General features: G+C 43.7%; 1 protein-coding gene across 9 annotated transcripts in view; it reads right to left on the bottom strand.

Annotated features, from left to right (window-relative positions):
- Positions 1-19,378, bottom strand: part of FGFRL1 (fibroblast growth factor receptor like 1) — a 171,937-nt gene that overhangs the window by 75,971 nt on the left and 76,588 nt on the right. For 8 of the 9 annotated variants that reach the window (XR_015772661.1, XM_014262822.2, XM_088056364.1 and 5 more), the window contains one exon: positions 14,408-14,680. Coding sequence is in view for 8 of the 9 variants with exons in the window: in XM_014262822.2 (XP_014118297.1) it covers positions 14,408-14,680 (273 nt within the window). In the remaining variant the exon portion in view is untranslated. Of the gene's footprint in view, positions 1-14,407; positions 14,681-14,803; positions 14,921-19,378 lie in introns of those variants that run through there. The other variant, XM_014262828.2, reaches the window with a different exon arrangement.

Here is a 19,378-nt window from a genome sequence, read left to right as displayed (position 1 = left end):
GAACCTACTTGTGATCCCTTCCTGAAATGCACAGGCCCTTGAGGTGTAACAGCGACAGTGAGAGCGCTGGGGTATGTCAAGCACAGCCCTCGTGGCTGTGCTGCTCCTTGCTGAACCGGATACGAGAGATGGGAAACCCAAATGTCTCCTGAAAACTCATTGCCCAGCCAAGATGATCTCCACATGGGTACAACTTCTCCACAAAGTGAGGGGAGCAGAGTGTGAAAACACAGGAGGGAAGAAAATAGAAAGATTCTTGCCATTTTTTTCCCCAGGGAAACCATGGTGCTGAGCTAATGCTTCTGTAAAGCTGAATGAATGGGCAAAAGGTGGGAAGAAGAATCCCTTGACTGTCAGATTAGTAAAAGTGGGAAGATGCTGAATGCTGGAGATCTGTTGCAAAGGAAGACAAGTGTTGTGACTGGCTTCCATTTATATAATTTGCAACTAATCTGGGAGTTGGTCCCAAATTCATTAGCTGATTTTCAGTGCTTCTGACAAAGGAACAGACAAAATCCTTCCCTGGATCTGTGGAGTGGAGGGAAACTTCTGTAACCTTGACAGGTTTGGGGGAGACAAAGAGAGAAGAAAATATTGAGATGAAGTTCCTCAAGTGAGATTAACCTAAGCAATCTGAAGTATTCTGCACAGGAGAGGCAGAGTCACAGAGCTGTCTTAGCCTAGGTTAGTGAGATGAGGAATCCATTCCCACAGTCCAGTGGAAAAAAACAGTGGGTGTCTTCAGCCCAGCTTTAGTTCTAGTTTCAGTGCTAAAAGACAAATCAAATTGATCTGGCTCGTGACTTTGACATTTGCTCAGCATCAGCTCTATCTGATAGGATGACACTGCTTAAGCTGTGGTAGCCAGAGGAAATCCAATGCTAAGGAAATGGACATTCATTTAATGTTTATCTAGGATCAGCTGCACCAATGAATTCCAGATGTTGGCTTTAATTGTCGCATTCTGGTATGTTTAAGCAGCAGGAGCTCGTAAGGCCGATTTGTAAATCAATCTGGCAGACTCGTACTGAATCCCATCTCTGCCAGCTTTTCTAAGTCAGGGGATGCTCTTAAAATGTTAAGTACTTAACGTGTCTGCAATGCAAAAAGAAGGAAAGTTGTTCTTTTAAAAAAATCCCTCCCCTAATGTTTTTCTTCTTTTGCTCCTTCTGTCCTTCATTTCCTTCCTGTAAAACTGCGAGACTTGCCATTCCCTTCAAATGAGTCCAGTGAATTTCCAGATGAGTCCTAAAGCTAAGGAAGGTGGGTATCAGGATGCATTCCTGCAACACAGGTGGGGCACCCTGCTCATCATTCATGTACATTCCTGCTGAGTAACTCCACCGACTTCCCACCACAGCAATGGCAACTGCATGCATGGACTACATCCAACAGCAGCGTTCCTGATATGTGAGCCTCCAGTTTTCATAAACCAGAAAAAAATAAATTTGATTACTGCAACCTTGGGACTGTCTCAGTTCTCAGCTTCCGTACTCCTGCTAGCTTTTATTTAACTGCTACAGCTGACAGCCAGAGGTGGCACAGAAATGGCTTTCCTATTCTGAATCCCAAAGCATCACATGAGCTCCAAGTCAGACACCAGCAATCCTTGCAATGGTTTTGCTCTCAGCATGACTTCACACATCAGCTGAATGTGCTGGACTATTGTTAGAGGATTGCTTATTGCCACAGCCAACTTATCAGGCAGGCCTTGCTTACAGGAGACAAAACTATTCTAAAAAACAGCTTTTAAGTACCATGTCCCTGCTGACTAGGGCAGTCACTATAGCCCATTAAAATTGCTTCAGAAACCCGTTTTCTCAATTTCCTTTCAAAACACCTGCTTCTGAGAAAGCACCTCGGTATTCAACACATGTGAACCCTACTTACATTTTCCCAGGAATGTGTGCTTAGTACACACATTTTTCAAGAAGTGTCACTGGATGGTTAGGTAAGGTTTCAAAAGCTTTCAGCAGTGGCAATATCCATCCCATGGAAGTTCATGGGAATTCTTCAAAAGGGGTTGACTCAGCCTCGGCTGACTGCTTTTGAAAACCTCCCCTTTATCTTCTATCTTTGATGGTCCCAGAGATAAAATGCTGAAAGTTCAGTTTACCATCCTCCTTTAACACTACAGGCCTCTAAGTGGGGTCCACTTCTCCCCTCAACAAGAACATGAAAAGCATTTCACTCATGGCCTGAGTCATCCTGTATTTGAAGAGAGGCTTGAGAAAATCACTGGCTGAAAAATCCACCTACTACTCAGAGCAGAGACCCAAGTATCAGCAAAGAGCTGGCCCTATCACCTCCCTTTAGCCATGGTTTAGCATTTGAGGATGGAGAAAAAATCCCACTGCATTACAATGGCAAATCCCCCAAACCAGGCAGGGTGAACAGTCTTGAAAATACCTTCCAAATCCATGGGGCCATAAACAAGCGAGGCCCAAAAGCAACGCCATCCCCAAAAGTTAAATCATTATCACTGCGCATCCTGCAGAGTGCTGGGGTGGCACCAGGTGTCATGTCACATCTGTAATGTAAAAAAGCAAGTCAGAACTCCATATGGGAATAAACAAACTGGTTATTTCTCCACAGGAAACAGGCTCCCTGTACCAAGTTCATAAAAGCTGGTACAGAGCTCCAGGGAGATAGTTGTCAATAAGAAAAGCAGTAAAATACTCTAAAAAAAGATTACAGCAGAACTAACAGGAATGACATGCGGGAAATTTGTTGACTTTTATCCCTCATGTCTGCAACTATTTTTGTGGTCCGTAGAATATGAGAAAAAATGAATAGGTTTGGCCCAAAACACAGAAGAGTGCTTTGTCCAAATACGAGGTGGGAAGGATCAAGTGAAACTTTTTTAAGAGTTTCCCCTTCAGGAGATGCCAAGGATATGACATGGCTTTGGAGGAACAGAGGTGGTGTCACAGGATCTGCAGTATTCCCTCCCTTGCTGAAGATGCTGAAGAGTGGCAAAAAATGTCACTTGTGAGCAGTGCAGTGTGCAGCCCATCCTCCTGATAAGTGTGGAGCTTTGAACACAGGCAGGGCCAAAAATTCTGAAGTTAACACAGGTCAAACAAATGAATAGCAATAACCCCATACAAGGCATGACTTGTGTATTTAAGATTTCACAGGCTAACTCATAGTTGAGCATGTCCATGATGCAGCTTTTGCCTAGAATGAGGGTAAAATGTATCCAAATCACTCCTTGGGAAAGGATATGAGATACACATGAGCGCTGGCAGTACTGAGGATGTTCATGGCCAAATTCCTCTCTCATGCAATTCCACCCATCTACCCCTGGAAGATGTTGTTCTTTTGTCTGTTTATCATGGCAAGGTCTCCAGGGGCCACCACAAAATTCTCCATAATTATCCAAGGACAGAGCACCCAGAAAACAACCTCATCTTTTCTGAAGGTCACACAGGCATGCTTTTACAATTATCTTGGTCAGAGTTTCTCAGACACCTCCCTGGAGGCTCTAAAACACCATCCCAGAGGAAAGGGGTGATGGAGTCCCTACAGATGAAGCCAGTGTGAGCAGGACACAGTTCCCATGTCCAGAGCATGCTGAGCACCTTGCTTGCATTTTAAGCCAGACACAGACCAGCTTCTCAAAATTCACCATCAATATTTTCACTTCCCAGAAGAGAAGGCTGCTCCATCTTCCAAACCTCATTGAAGGAAAGGGATTAACAAAACCACACTCAAACCAAAGCAGCTCACAAGAGACCTTGGCTGATACAACCCTCTTGATGCTGTTGCCACAACCTTCTCCTGGGTTGGAGTTTCTCCTGCCAAAACCCATGCCAGGGCTACCAGGAGGAGCTGCAGTGGGCTTGCAGTTGTCAGGAGACGCTGCAAACAGAGCACAAACACTGGGCTGTGCTGGGGATTGGGGAGGTGTCGTCCTTCTCCTCCACGAGATTCCTGGGATTGTTCAGCAGGGAATCCCAGCCTGCATCTGAAGTGGATCCAACCCCCGCAGTTCCCTGCCAGTGACCAAGGACTGTCCCCAGTTCTCCTCTCTCCTGCCAGCTGCACATTCAGCAAAGGTGAGGTGAAGATCCTTGCCTACTTCAGTGCAAAGGTCACCATAATTTGTTGCAGTTTGAAAAAAAAAAACAACACAAAACCAACATGCCAGGTCACACAGCTTCTCTTTAAGAAGAGAAACATCCAATATTGGACTGAAGAAAACTCAATGAAGAATTTGGTGGCAATGCTTTTTCCAAATCAAAATAGTTTCACAATGGAGGATTCAATGCCAAATATTTCAAAGCCTTTTGTTGACAATCAAGCAGAAAAACTGACTCAACTCAATAGTTCAAACGACTTGACTACGTTTTTCAGAGAAACAATGAACTGGAAGAAAAAAAAGCAATGAAATTCCTATGTATAATCTCAATTGTGTGATAAACAGACTTAGTGGCTTGGCTGGCATGAAGAGATCAGAAAACCCTCCATATTTTGCATTTTTTGCTCTACATCCTAACAACCTTCAGTGTGTCTGTAAGAACTTCATATACGCACACAGGAACAAACATATCTGAAGCAAGATCAAAGAAAAGAAGAAAAACAACAACTGCCTTTCTTGCACTGGATCATTGCAATGGAAAATAAAATAATTTGTTTCCCTTTAATTTACATGAAATATTTTCTGTACAGGCCTGTTAATAATTTAGCTTAATATTAAACAACAGCATTGTTTTCACTGTTTGTCTCCCTGTTGTTCTGCCACTTGCAGTAATTTAAAACAACCCAGAAAAATCACAGACAGATGCTTTGTGCAGAGGACAGATGTGCTGACCCACACAGCACTTTAACAGCTACGCCTGCAAAGTGTGTTTATGTTCTTTGCTTCTTGCTGCATTTTAAAAGAAAGACTTCTTTAAAACATTGACTCCAGAGCTGCAAAATACATCACGGGAGTAGAAAGTGAAGGGGTAAATTCTGTGTTATCTGATTCCTTAGTTTACCGCTTATTTCTCCCCTCTTTTCCTTGGCTGCGGTGCAAGGAGCAGGTTCCATCCCGCCAGTGCAACCAGAATAAAACTGACATTTTATGAGTGGAAACAGTCCAAGGATGGTGGCTTATGCTCTTAACATCCCGACATCTCAACCTCTGAAAGCAGCAGTGGCGCTGCTTCCAGTGGCTGCAGAGCACCTTAAAAAGCAGCACAAGCTGACAATGAAAATAAACCACGGTTGCAGCACTGCTGGAGTCTGGCAGCCCTTAACAAATACAGCAGCGTCTGGGTGTTAAAATACATAAATCTGTCATCATTACCAGGCTAAGGGGTCGTCATCCTAGTCTCAAAATAAAAGAACTGTGCATAATCAGTAGGGCAGGGAGTTCAGAACAAAGTACGCCTTTTACAAACTCTCAACTGCTGATAGATGGATGTTTGCAAGGGACTTAATGTCTTTAACAGGGTACGTTTAAGAAGGAGTGTAGGTTTCAGAACTCCTGGGATTAGTACTTTTTTTCTCCTCTTCTTTTCCAATTTTATTGCCAAGAAGTGTATAATGTAAATACTCAGGTCTTCTGACTATGAAACCCACATTATTATAAAGAAGGAAGAATCAAAGCCTTCTAGCACAATGATATTATTCATGAAGGAAAACACAGAACATGTTCCTCCTCTCATCGAACAAAAATAAATTGGATTTTAAAAGAGGTCTATACACTAATTTTCAGTAGTTTTGTTGATTTTTATTTTCCTCTTTTCATCTCTTTCTTAATGTGGATGCCAAAGACAGCACAGGAAAGGCAGAGAACCAGACCCTACAGGAATGTAAAAACACAGCTCCTCAGCAACCATACATTTTAACAGGCTACATACCTACATGCATGGATCAAGAGGCAGCATGTGAGCAATTGGTGCTGTGTACGTGCACTTACACATAAAAAAAGCAGTCTCCAAAAACAACATTCAAGCTACACATTATAAACTGATCCAACTTGGCACTGGTAATTCTATAATAAATATTCTACACTGTGCTTTAATTTACAAGTGTGCCTTTTGGGTACTGCTCAGTTAACTGATACCAAAGGGAAAATTTGGCTAAAACCCCATTTTTTGTGGTATTTACTGGGAATACTGAGGACAACAGAGCTGTGTGGTGGCACAAGGGAATGGGGCATGGTGCTCTGGCACAGATGCTCTGGAGTCACTGTGCCCATGAAGCTCAACACAGCTTCAGTGTTCCTCTGAGTCCAGTGAGGCCATGCTAAATCCTTCACTCCCAGCCTTCAGCAAGCAGCAGAGGGAGGAGAACAACTTCCAAGGAAAAACTGTGAGGAGTAGGAGAGGACAGCAGTAGCTGAAGGAAAGTTGACAGAAAGACCCTGCTACTTGGAGAAGATAAGTCATCTTGGATGCTTGGCTAGGTGGTAGATATCTCAAAGCTGCTGATGCCCAGGCCTGCAATTAGCTTGATGGCTTCTCATTACTTGGGGTGCTAGTAATTAAAAGACTCCTAACTACTATTCTGCAGTCACAGCAAACCTTGCCTGGGAATCCAGACCACCTTTGGAAAGCCTGCCTTCCACACATACTGATCACCTGCTTGGAGCAGGGACTGCCTTGGCTTCATCCACAAACTATTTCTCAGCATTGTGGATATGCAGATGTGGACAAATCTCTGCCTGAGCACAACAGGATTGCACTGTCAACAGAGAAATCCTGCCCACTGCCCATATGGAGGATTGCACCATGACAGCTCTGATTAATACAGTCAGGGGCAAGAGATGTTTTTAGCCTCAGACAAACTGACGAGAAAAACCCAACATGAACACCACAAACTCGCTGGGATCAGAGCCTCTTTCTATTAATATCGTTTAACAGAAGGAAGCCATAAATTGCTCAGATCAAACACGGTTTTAATGTCAGCCTGCCTGGTATTGTGTGTTGCTTTCATTCCCAAACAATATTCATGCAGCAAGCAGAGCTGCAGCTTGCTATTTGCACGGATGTAGCAGCCACTACACACTCCAAAGCATCTGCAAAGGATTGTGGGCTAAATGCATCCATATGTCCTGCATGCCTGGGATTTACACGGGCTGCAGCTCTGGTTTGCCACAGTCTGCCACAGGATGGAGTATGGGGGGAAATTATATATCCATACATATATGTATGAAGTTCATGCTTACACCCATGGAAAAAAAAATCTTTTCATTTCCTTTAAATTGTGAACAGGTGTTGTCACCTTCTTAACTTGGCTTCTATGTTACAGCTTCACGAAGGGGAAAAAGAGATCTACCCGAAACAGCGAGGCTTTTGTCAGCCAGAACATGATGCATTGATAAGCATACTATAAAGTTTGTTATAAAATCAAATGAAACTAATAAAACCAAACAAAGATCTTGTAAAAACTGTGGACATTATACAGCATTAGCACTGAGCTACATTATGGATCTGGACGTGGAAGAAACAAAACTGCTGCCCAGTTGTGGTATTTTCCAGCCTCTTACACCCGTTCACCAGGACCATCAGTCAAACCACTCAGTGTTACATTTTTGATCAGTCATTTTTAGGATAGTTACAGCCAATACTGGCACTCACATCATCACCTCTTTATGGAGGAAGCTTTTCAAGAACAAATTGTTATGAGCTATTGTGACATCAGTCTAGTGCAGCACTCATCAAAATGATGAAAACTAGTGAAATTGTTTCCCTGTAGCAATCCAACAATAGTCACACCTTTCATTTTGGCATATTTCTTTATCCTCCTCTCCTCTCCCAGAACAGCAGACATTTTACAGGACTCAACATGCTGTATATATTGGACAGGGAATTCATTGGACTCTGAATAGGATCTCTCAAATGAGGAGGAAGTGAGGAATCCCTGAAATTCAGGGAGTAGGAACACTGTTTTTAGATTTCTTTTCACATGCTTGTGCTGTCCCTGAGCACCACCAAGCTTGGTCAAGGGTGTGTGTCTTTATGCTAATAAACACTGAGAAGGAAGAGCCCTTGCTTGGGTGAGGGCATCATTAGTCAACAATGAGTCATTTCCAGTGGAAAAGGAGCTTCACTTCCAAGGGAACAGCTTTTAGCTATGAGTTTGCAGCAAAACATGAAAATACTGACTCCTCTACTCACTGGCATCCCTTTATGCTCATTTCCAGTCTCTTCCCACAGGCTGGCATGCAGGACTCCCTCACCTGGCAACACCAGGAAGGCAGCTCTTGTTAAGAAGCAAACCCCTACCTACACCTCCATGGAGGGTGACACGGTGGGTGACACCACATGTTGACAAGAAGTCCTTGTGCAATGATTCCAATAGCTGGGTCTTGGGAAGGATCCCCTTTTCTGCCCAGCTCTCAAAGGCCCAAACCAATCTGATCTTTAATTAGCAACACAACCATTACTAAGCATTGGTGGCTATGGCCAGATCCTCATCTGGTGTTAATCACCCTGCGTGTGCACAGGAGGCCACCAACGTAGATCCAGCTGCTGGATTGGGGCCTTAACAAACTAAACATGAACTTTGTTACTGTTTATTGTCACAAGGAACTCTTCATTTCCATATAATGACTGACTAATCATCATTAGCCATGATTATGTGCTCTGTGATTGTGTTAATGGTCCCACACTGGATGGACTGCCCCTTGCACTTCATGTTGAAGTAAATGCACTAAAGACACTTTGCTAACTCCATACCATGATCAGCACAGGCTACACCCCCTTGTTCTCAAATGCAGCAACTGCAGATTTTCTCCCTTTATTTTTGAAGTGTTGACTGATTTAAATTTTTGCTTAGCATTAGCAGACCCTTGGTGCACACATTGCTGACTCAATGTTGATTCACATCTTCTTGCTGAGCACATCTCTCTCTGCTCCCCAGAGCTTCTTAACAGGCCAAAATCCAAACACAAATGAATTTGTCATGCTTTTCCAAGATGGCTGGTGGCACCTGACTGGGCTAGAAATGTTTTCTCAGCTTTTGCACTGTAAATGAGTTCTGAGACACAGATTGATGACTTCATTGCAGAAGTGTAATGCAAACCATGTTTTACTGTACTTGATTTTTTTTTTCACACAGTATTTTCTACTACTACAAGCAGAAAAAAGAATATAAGAATAAATATCCATTCAGACAAGGCCATGAATTTTTTCAAGATACTTACACTGACTGTTTAAACAAAAAATGGTTATTTTAATGCAAATTTTTCACACATGCCTGTTATCAAAGAGCTGTCTTTGGACAAGCTGTAAAAAAGCATAAAATAGCAGCTGGCTCAGCAGGAAAACACTACTTTAAAGATAAATCATCTGATGTCAGGGCAGATTCTTGAAGCAATCAATTGTAATAGACAGACAGCAGACATTTAACAGCAAATTTGATTTGTCTGAAAGTGAGATGTAGCTCAAATTCTGAACAGCCCATCAGCGGTTTAAGACAACAAGCTGCACTCTGCCTTCTGTTCTCTGCATCAAGACTTTATTACTCCACAGCCCAAATGGGGCCAAGTGGCTGGGTGCCTCAGAGGGCCAGGCACCAGAGGGGGATATGAATTGGATAGATGATGGATTCTTCACCAAAATATTCCTAGAAAAAAAAATAAATTAAAAAATCCAATGAACAAAATAAACAACTGCAGCAGTCAGGGACATAAGGCAAGAAAAAGAAATTCAGGAGATGCTGTTTCTTGGACTTAGATGTTGATTATTTTTTGTGCTGAGATGCACCCAAGCAAGATGTGTCCTTGGCAGTTTCCAAACACCAAGTGAAGCAAGAAGGTGACAGCCCCAAACCCTGCTCTTGCTGCTGCCTGTTTTTTTTTTCCTTTGCTACAGAAAGCAGTAAGAAACATGGATGCAAATGTGAAAATAGAGACAGTTTGATCTTTCATCACCTGGTTGAGCAACTGATACAAGAAGTATTTACTGGCAGCACCTGTAGCAATAGCCCCACATGTTGTAATGCTGGCACACCTTGCAGGATTTGGTCCACAACAACTCTGCAAGTGAAAAGTCCTCTGTGTTGTGTATTAGTGAAAGAGGTCATTATGTTACAGCATAAATATTTACCTATAGTCCTTCCTACAGCTCTTCACAAACAATATTCCCTTCAGAGAATGTCCAGACTTCTGGAACTCAGGATAATATTTATTATTGCAGAGAGAGCAGTAATGGAGGTCCTCCAGCACTTCCATGTTAGAATACTTTGTTTTCTCAGTTATTTTTAAGTCAGTAAAAGCTCACCCATTTGGGCTAAGATTTCCCAGGGAGGGCTGCAGTGTGGCTCCATGTGTGCAAACTCAGTTTCTCCAAGCTGGCCACAGCTCGACAGAGGCTTCAGTTACACCACCTGCTATTTTTTTTCTGCAGAACATGCCTCCTTTCAGCACACAAGGTGGACAGTTTTCAAATAAGGAGTAGCTATTCAGCACTTTCTTTCTTCCTCTTTGGACTTCAGTTTCCTTTCAGAGCACACTGGCAAGGAATTTTTTAATTATGCAGTAAAGAAACCACAGGTTTCAACCAACCATCTATAAATTAAATAAAGTTACTTTTCACACCCTTAGAATTAATTCAGCTGAGGAAAAAAAGATAAGATTTCATGGGCATCATTTTAAATATAATTTTTGGGGAAGGTACAGCACATTTGTTTTGATGAGCCACACATAATTCTCCAAAATAAGGAACCATTGTACTTAATAACTGCAATGTAATTAAATACTGATTAAAGTTCCTCTTCCAGCATTTGTAAATCCGTCTGCAGTGTAATTGGCATCCCAAATCTTGTGGTGAGCCACAAAAACTATTAAGGATAACTAAGAGAGGAAATTGTAGTTTTGACTTATATTGGTAATCTGCTTTTACTGGCTTACATTTCATGCAGGGCTGTATTAGAGCAGGATTCCTTGGATCTCTGGGATCCAGGCCCTGCAGTCTGAGAAGATGGGGAAATAAGAAGGGCAGAAACCAATTGCTACCATCTGGGTTGGCAAAGCCTTTGTTGGAGAATGAAGATCAAAACCCTAGAATGAGAGAAGACTCACTTCCAAAAGAGCAGCTAGGAAGATGCAAGATTAGGAGGAAAATACTTTAGTATGTGTTATGAAGGAGGAATAGTCTTTTAGGGAGGGATTTGAGGGGCTTAGACTCAACTCTGAGCCTCAGCTCCTATTTTATGTGGTCTTGGCCTAATCACCTCGTCTCTATCTCAGCTACCATCTGTAAAATCACTGTAATCTGTCTCATCTGCACTCTCAGACCAAGAGGTTCTCCAGCCAGGCAAGCTGTAGTTTTGTCTACCAGACATGCAGAGACACACCTATGTCTGCTCTGTCCATGCACTGAGCTGGCTGGCTGCAAGCAAGATCTGTCCTGAATCCACAAAGGGACATTCAAACAGTCTTACAGCTGAATTATTACATCTCAGAGAGTCCAGCCAGGGAGCTCATCTCTGCCACGTCTGCTGGCCCCCCACCAGTGTTGGAGGATCCACTAAACTTTTTATTCCTTTGTACAATGCCCCAGATTTTTGCTGGTTTTCTATAATATTATGGAATACAGTGGCTAGTAAAAGTCGAGATTAGTAGGAGTTACATAGCACTGAAAGCAGGCAGAGAGGTTGGATACCACTGAATTTAGTCACAGCTCTCTGTAGGACTTGGGTAAACCATCACCTTATTCTGCTGCAGTCTCCATGTAAATAACACAGGGGTGACAGCTCCTCACTTGCCAGTGGTGTGGCAGAGCTCAGTTACAGTTATACAGAATAACTCCAAAACCTTTCAATAAACTACTGAATATTTCCCAGATATTACTGATTAAATTTCCAGAATGCTCTCATGTCAATATAAATTATATTTGTTCAAGTCCTAGTGTTTCATGAATCATTTAATGCTGTTCTAGATCTAATATCTTAACCACCTTGTCCATGTCTGACACCTGTGTGGTTTTACATGTTTGGTGTTAGCAGTAAAGCTGGAATAAGAGGGGTTTTTCTCCTTTGAAGGAGTGGGAAAATAGAGAAGCCATATGGTTCAAAAAAACCTAATCAAGTTTGTGCTTTCCAGAGCACAAACAAAACAGCTCCATCAATTTGATCTTCGTCGTCAAAACTGACATGCAGTTGGTTTTAAAACACTGCCTCCTTCTCAAAAACCAACAAGGGATTGATTTTCTCTCAACCACAAGTATTTTCACCAAGATGAACACCAGCATCTGGTCATTGCATTAAATGTCTGAGTCCTTTGAAAGAGTAAGTCAGTGATACCTTGTGTTTACTTGCAGAGCTTGACAAGAAAGACACAAGGGGAACATTTGTTTTCAGGGGAAACTGCCCCAGTGAAAAGCAATCGGTTTGAAACGCTACATGAACACAACTGTACCACTAGAGACAGGGGACGTATATAATCCATCAAAAATGGTCTGAGCAACAAGAATGCACAAGGGCACACTGTGAGACGAGGAAAGAAGGTGCAAAATTGTATAAGTATTGGGTTTAGCCAGTATTTACAAGGATGCGTGGAAGTGAATGATACCTCAGCCCGTTTGTCTGACACAGGTTTAGGTTAAAGTTACCCTTTTCTTGGCACTTGGGGATCAATATTTGTTTGCACAGGGCTCAATCTCACACCCACAGAGGCCAGTGGGAGCTTACCATTTCCTTCCATAGATAGATACCTGATGAGGCTCTAAATAAATAGTGTTTGAGCCCAGGATTTTTCAGTGCCAAATATAATGAAAGCTATTGTTCTTAACACAATTATATTTGATAATCCAATTTCCTTGAGCAACTGAATTGGAGTTTTTGTCCCTATCTTTCCTGAATTCTAGTCCAACTTTTACCCTGTGCCTCCTGGCTTTTTGCTTTCATTTGCTACCAAGAATAGGCAGAGCCTTCTTTGACTTAGAGATGCCTTGATGCCTCTGCCCTGGAATAATGGGATCTGGCTTGAGCTCTATAGAAGATACAGGATGACAGAGGAGATCAAGGACTTTGGTAACCTCCAAACACTGCAAAAGCACAAGTTGGACTGAAGCAGTCTTCTACATCATTCCTTTCTCCACCGCAAAGAGTCTGGAAAGCACAGACTAAAGGAGTCTGTATGTACACAACTCTGTAAGATTATTTCCACTTCACCCTGTTTGTTCAGCGTAGCACAGAGAAATAGATGAATGTGGTCAAGAAAGAGGTGAACGAGGAAAACCAAATCCTCAAACTACAAAACTGTAAAATGACTTCCGCAGTTCTATTCCACTGATGCTACAGGAGACACCAGAGGGTTTCCCTCACAGAAACATGTCTTTCCAGATAAGATATTCACATTCTGGTCCCTTTCTTACACTGGCTGTGCAGCAAAGTGCATTCTCCAAGAATCACCCTGTTATCGGGTGATAATCCTCCATCAAGCAGCACCAAGTGCCCTGAGTCCACAGCAGTTTCCCCTCCTGCTGCAAACAGGAAAAAGGAGAAATAGAACAAAACCAGGTCAAGAGCCAACCAAGCAGGCAGCTGGAAACTGCCCTAAACTCTGTCCTCACTTCCACCATCACAGAGAAACAGAACTTTGTAGACCAGATGCTCAGGATGCTGATCAGGCAAAAGGTGAGCAAGATATCTGATCTCACCCCCTGCTTTGTAACCCTTCCCTTCACTCCCTCGGCATCCTCTAGCACACTGATTTTTACCCAGCTCTTATTCTTCTCCCAGCCAAGCACCAATGAGCACATTTCTGGGACAGCCTCTGCAGAGGAATCTCCGATTACCCAGAGAAGTGTCTTTGGGAGCCTTTGGGAATGCTCAGCCCAGCAAGTGGCCCCAAAATCTCATTGCTGGGCCAAGCAAGCCTTTTGAAAACAGGCAAAAGCATTGTCAGTGAAACCCATGGTCACTGAGACAGTGTCTGAAGCTTTTTTAATCCTGCCTTCATCAAGAAGATTTCTCAAGATCCGAGCATCTTGCCAGCTCAGAGCTTTGTTTCAACCCAAATATTATTATTCCTGCAGACACCATGCTTTGCAACTGCTCAGCACATGGATCTCCCCGCTGTGCGTTTTCATACGGGTGCTCCAACATTTGTTTTGAGAGGTATCCTGTTCCAATAGCAAACATAAAGATCAGTGTGACCTCTCCTTATCACACAGCTTTTCCTGTGTGGAATTCATTGTGATCTGGACCCCAGTGGCTATTTCATCATTGCTGTTTATGTGTAACCTTTGGCACTCCGCAATCTTATCTGCCTGCAGCCGGCTGCAGCAGAAGATGCGCGGCAGCACAGCCAGCTCTGGCAATCCTCAAACACTGCAAGGGGCCAGCTAAGAGTGGAGTCAGTGAATGATTAGCAAAGCAAATCTGCAATCACTGACAGCTACATGGAAATCAGCTCTCTCTGTCGCCCCAGAGCAGGTTATGGCTTTGCTGCAGCTCTACTCACCGATGACGATGAGGGTGTAGTTCACGTTGGTGCTGCCGAAGCCATTGGTGGCTTTGCAGATGTAGGTCCCTGCATCTTCACTCTCCACCTCTTTGATTTTCAGCCCTTGCTGGAGGATTCGGAACCTCGTCCAGCCGCTGTGGATAGTCCGTCCGTCCTTCATCCACATGGTGAGGGGCGGAGGGTCGCCTTCCACCGGGCACAGGAGCTTGATGGTCCTGCCCAGCCTCACGGACTGGCGGTGAATCACTTTATCAGCGATCCTTGGGGGGCCTAGGAGAGAGCAGAGACAGGAACAGATGTTATGACTTTTGCCAGTGACACAGCACTGATTCAAAGCCGAGTCATCAATCTGGCCATTACACTGACTACTATACAGAATAAAGAGTCGCTTACCAAAAATCACTCACAACCAAGGCTGAAAATGTTGGCAATTACAGAGGGATACAGCAAGACCTGAAGCTGTAGCCTTGTCATCAGCAGCTCACACTAACCCACCAGGGAAGCTTGGTTCTGAGGCTCTATTGCTTTTCCAAAATTTCCAGCATTTTCCTGTCACAAGAAGGAGCCCAACAGACCAACTGTAGAACAGATGTATTTAGTAACAAAACCGTAGTTGTTTTAAAGTTAACACCTATACTGAAGGCAAAATTAGTAACAGGAGTGGTACTTACAACAAAACACTTCCCCACACCCACCAAATGTTTTAATCTTTCATGTTGTATGCACAATAATTCCCTTTAATAGTCACCATAAGGGCTTTATCTGAGACACATAAGCCTCGCACAGAACATTCATTGGGTAGTGCTTCAGTGAAAGATACGGCTTAGCCTGACACATTAACATTGCTTTTAGTCCAAAAGAGGATATTTTTATTAATCTCCTTAGCAACCCTGCCGGTTTGACCCACCTGACAAATATTTGCTCTTTGTAAAAGGTGATAATTTCATACAAAGGAAAGTGTCCCTGGAATGTCAGAGTAAAAACAGCTTGCCACATGATAACAGGATGCACTTGGACAGGCCAACAATCAGGAAAAAAGAAGTGATAAAGACTCCAGCAGTGGGAATGGTCTCATAGCTGAATTCCAACTGAAATTCCTTCCCAAGGCTCTGAAAAGTTGAGTCTTTTTCCTGCATCAGCCTTTTCTGCCTTTTCATTAATTGCACAAGTTGTCTACACAGATTGCAATAGCAGTGCTCTTCCCAGAATAATCTATTAATGGGTGTGATAATAAGTGCCCTGCTCTTGCACAAGGACAAAATGTTTTGCTAAGGATTGCTGATGCTGAGTTGCACCCAAAACCCACAAGATGTTTGTGGGATTTGGAACTGTTCCCTCATATTTTACTCCTGTTCCTAGTGTTTTGAAGGATTGGACCCACAGGGGATAAACTACAGGGCTCGTATTTGCACTTCCTCATGACTAATTCCTATTATTTAAAAGTCTGCCTGATTTTTCCTCAGCATGACTAAGGCAGTACATACAGTACAGCTCCTGAATGACTCCAGAGCTGCAGTTACAGTTACTCATGTTGAATCACACCCATGAATTTTGCAGCTTGGCTGGTGAAAAGAAACACTGCTCAAGCTGAGAACAGAGTGGTAAACTAGCTCGAAACTTATTAGAGGATTTAACTAAGAGGCTGGTTAAATCAATGGGTCTTAGACACACTCAGATTTTGATGAACTTCTAATGACCCGAAGTAAGGACCTTGAGAGCACTTATTCTGAAAAAGTCAGAGATAACAAAGATAACAAAGAAGGCAAAGATAACACCCGCCCCTTCACATCTTCTGCAGTCACCTGTGGGACAGCATCTCAGAGGTGATCATATCCTCCCATACTCCAAGGGAACTGGCAAATACACCATGAGAAATACTGCCTGTCCAGGTGTTTTTAAAAATTCCAAACCACCCTTCTATTCCTCACCTTGTGAGATTTCCAACCATCTCTGTGGATGGAGCGATAACCCCAAGACCTTTTGAATGCTGACACAAATTGCATTGCGGAATATTTTAAAGTGAAAATATAAGTAAAAACTATGAGGGGCTATGTGTGTCGGCTTTGAAAAGGTAGAATTCACAAACACTGAGTGAGAATCCAGCCCTGAATTCAGTTACACTTCCCTACATGATGCCCTCACTCACTGCAAAGGAGCTGAAATGCCCAGACAAGTCCACAGACTTGATGAAATTCTGGGTTGGCCCTTGAAGAGGTTCTTTCTGACCCAGAGCCCTATCAAATCAAGCCAAACTTTAAGAGTAGTTTCACTGCGACCTGCTTGTGAGCCAGGATACCACTTCATGCATATTCAAATGACAAAAACAGATCTATAATTAGTACTGGGGAAAAAATGTTTGGCGCAGGGCAAGCAGGGACAGTGGAGAGAGAGCACCCTCCTCCCAACTTGGAAGGCTGCTGTAGGCTCCTTCAAAATCCCTTTCCTTCCGACATTCAGGTTGACTCCTGATGAATTTTGAGACCTGGAGGAATCAGATAGTTTCCCAGTCACGTCATGTGCTTCTCTGGGGCAGGCTGCACAAGCGGTGCTCCTGATGGCACCAGAGTTGCCTCTGGACCTGTCACATGTTTGGGTCAGTGGTAAGCTTGGTCCTCCCAAATGCCATTTTCCTTTGACTGACCTTTCATTCTGAGGAATTGTTGGATCAGTCCCTGTCACAGGATCTAGCTGCAGACCTTCATGACATTTTGAAAAGGGTGCGTTTCTTAGAGCCATTCTGCCTAAAAACATTAGCGCAGCTCTTCATTAGCTCCTCCAGCAGCTTTCTTAGGAACAGGAATAAAAGTCTTCCCTCACTCTTTTTTCCTGCTGTGAATTTTGCCAGATACAGCATGCACTTCTCAGCAGTGTACAGCTCTAGGCAAAGACGGTAAGGCCTTGTTTCCATTCTTTTAGTGCTGTAAATATTCCCATTTTATTACCTATCACCTTTGCATTAATAACTTTCTGCTCAAACTGTACTCTCTGGAATCAGTGTTTTGATGTAAAAATCAAGCACCATGATAATTATTACAATATCGTAATTTCCTACTGTGTTTACAAAGAACCACAATATAATTCAGCACCTTTACATATGTCAGAGGTTTCAGGTGCCCTGGCAAGCCAATGGTAGCTAGACATCCTGAAGCTGGGCTGTAGCAAGAATAAAATGTTGATATCATCACGGATGTCTGTCTCTCTCATGTACAGGCATTCATTGAATCTTATTTCACTACATATCTGTAGAGCCCCGCCTTGGGACTGCAACAGTGACGGATGAATGCTTTTCCAGTCAAGACACATTTGGCACATCTCACCACTCTGCACCATCAGAGGGTTCAGGGGAGGCAGCAGAGCAGGGTAAGTTTGTTTTGAAAAAAGGCCCTCTCCAATATCCCCTGGGCAATGGGTGCTACTGACACCTCACACACTATCTAGGCAAAAACATCTCCCCCCTCTGAATCCAGATATTAAACCGCTCAGCACCACTCAGGTTCTCTTGGCAATGAATGTCCAGTTCATTATAGCAGTTCCATCTCCTGCTACACGAACAGAGCAAAAAGATGTAGCAGAAGCATGCTGAGTCTGCCGATATCCTGTGTGCAGCACTGTTAGTGACAGGAGCTCCCCACCTTCCAGAACTGGCCCACAATGTGCCAGGGGGTGGCCAGGAGAGCAGAGTGCCCAGTTAGCCCTCCCAAGGCGCTGATTTGGGAGTGTCCCTGGTGTCTGACCCTGCAGGGCTGGGGCACGTCTGTGCTCACAGCTGAGCACGGCGGTGTGGGAGCAGAGCCCAGGACACAGCCCTGCAGGCTGGATACATTTCTACAGCTGCTTAGCGAGGCAAAATCCCAGGAAAGCACCTGCTGCTTCACCTACAGCTGCCAGGGAGGTAAAAACAGGCTGAACCCTGGTTGTAGCCACTGACTTCCCATCCCACACTGCTGCCGGTGTCTGTCCCGTGCTCTAACACAGCATTAAAAGGCAGATGAAATTACTCCTCAAGCAGCCAGTGTCACGATCTCTGCCATTCCTGGACTCCAGCTTTGTGTCGTGTGCGAGCAGAAATTATCTAATTGAGTGCAATACCCTATCCCTGCTCACTGTAGGGCTGCTCTTGCCTGGCTTTTAGGCAAGGCAACACCCCAAGAACATGAGGGATCATACTGAAACCTGAAAACATTTCATTAAACCAGACTGTTAAAACAGTGAGCTCATATATTTACCAATGCAAAATTAATGTTAATATATATAATCTCTCTGTCTAGGGGGAATGAATGCTGTGAACTGCCATGTGCCTGCACTCACGGGCCAGAGCTGCAGACTGGATCCTTTCAAGGTGGAGTAGGAGAGAGCAACTACCCTCTGGCCCTGAGTGTAAATCCTGGAGGAGTCCCTTCACTGTGCTCCCCCCAATTTCCTAGCCATTAGGCAGTGATTCTTGGAAATAGCAGCTTTTTTAAGTGCTGAGAATCTCCAATCTGTGATGTTCCTGGTAAGTAATTGCACAGCAATTACTTCCTGCAGCATTTCTTCATGGGATATGGGAGAAGGGCATGAAAACAAGGCCCTAGGTGGATATTCCATCCAAGATTTTTAGGCTTTTCTGTAGTCAGAAGGGGAGAGGGAACTCTTGCAGTTTTCCACCAGGCAAGGACAGCTCTCTATGGCCATGGGTCACTGCTTTTTAGCCCCATCACAGAGAAGAGGGCGCAGCTGGTTCTGCCTGAACAGAAGGAGTTCTCTCAGAAAGTTAAGCCCCACCTCAACATAAGCCCAGTGAGGGCAGGTTTTCATAAGTCTCCCTTGCCCTCAACTCAATAATTTGAGGGAATAAGTTCTTAATACTCTGGCTGAGGGAGAAGGGTGGGATTTGACATCTGCGGATGTGACTCGGGAAGAAGTGATGAGAATGCAGCTGCCTCCCCCCTGTGCTTCGTTGTTATTCTTTCTCCAAATACAAACTAA

This window comes from Pseudopodoces humilis, chromosome 6, assembly GCF_049639895.1.
Source record: "Pseudopodoces humilis isolate 2021_Gansu_Grassland_sample_001 chromosome 6, ASM4963989v1, whole genome shotgun sequence".
Classification (NCBI taxonomy): Eukaryota; Metazoa; Chordata; class Aves; order Passeriformes; family Paridae; genus Pseudopodoces; species Pseudopodoces humilis.
The sequence above is the reverse complement of the archived record's forward strand: the minus strand, read 5'-3'. Positions and strand labels throughout refer to the sequence as shown.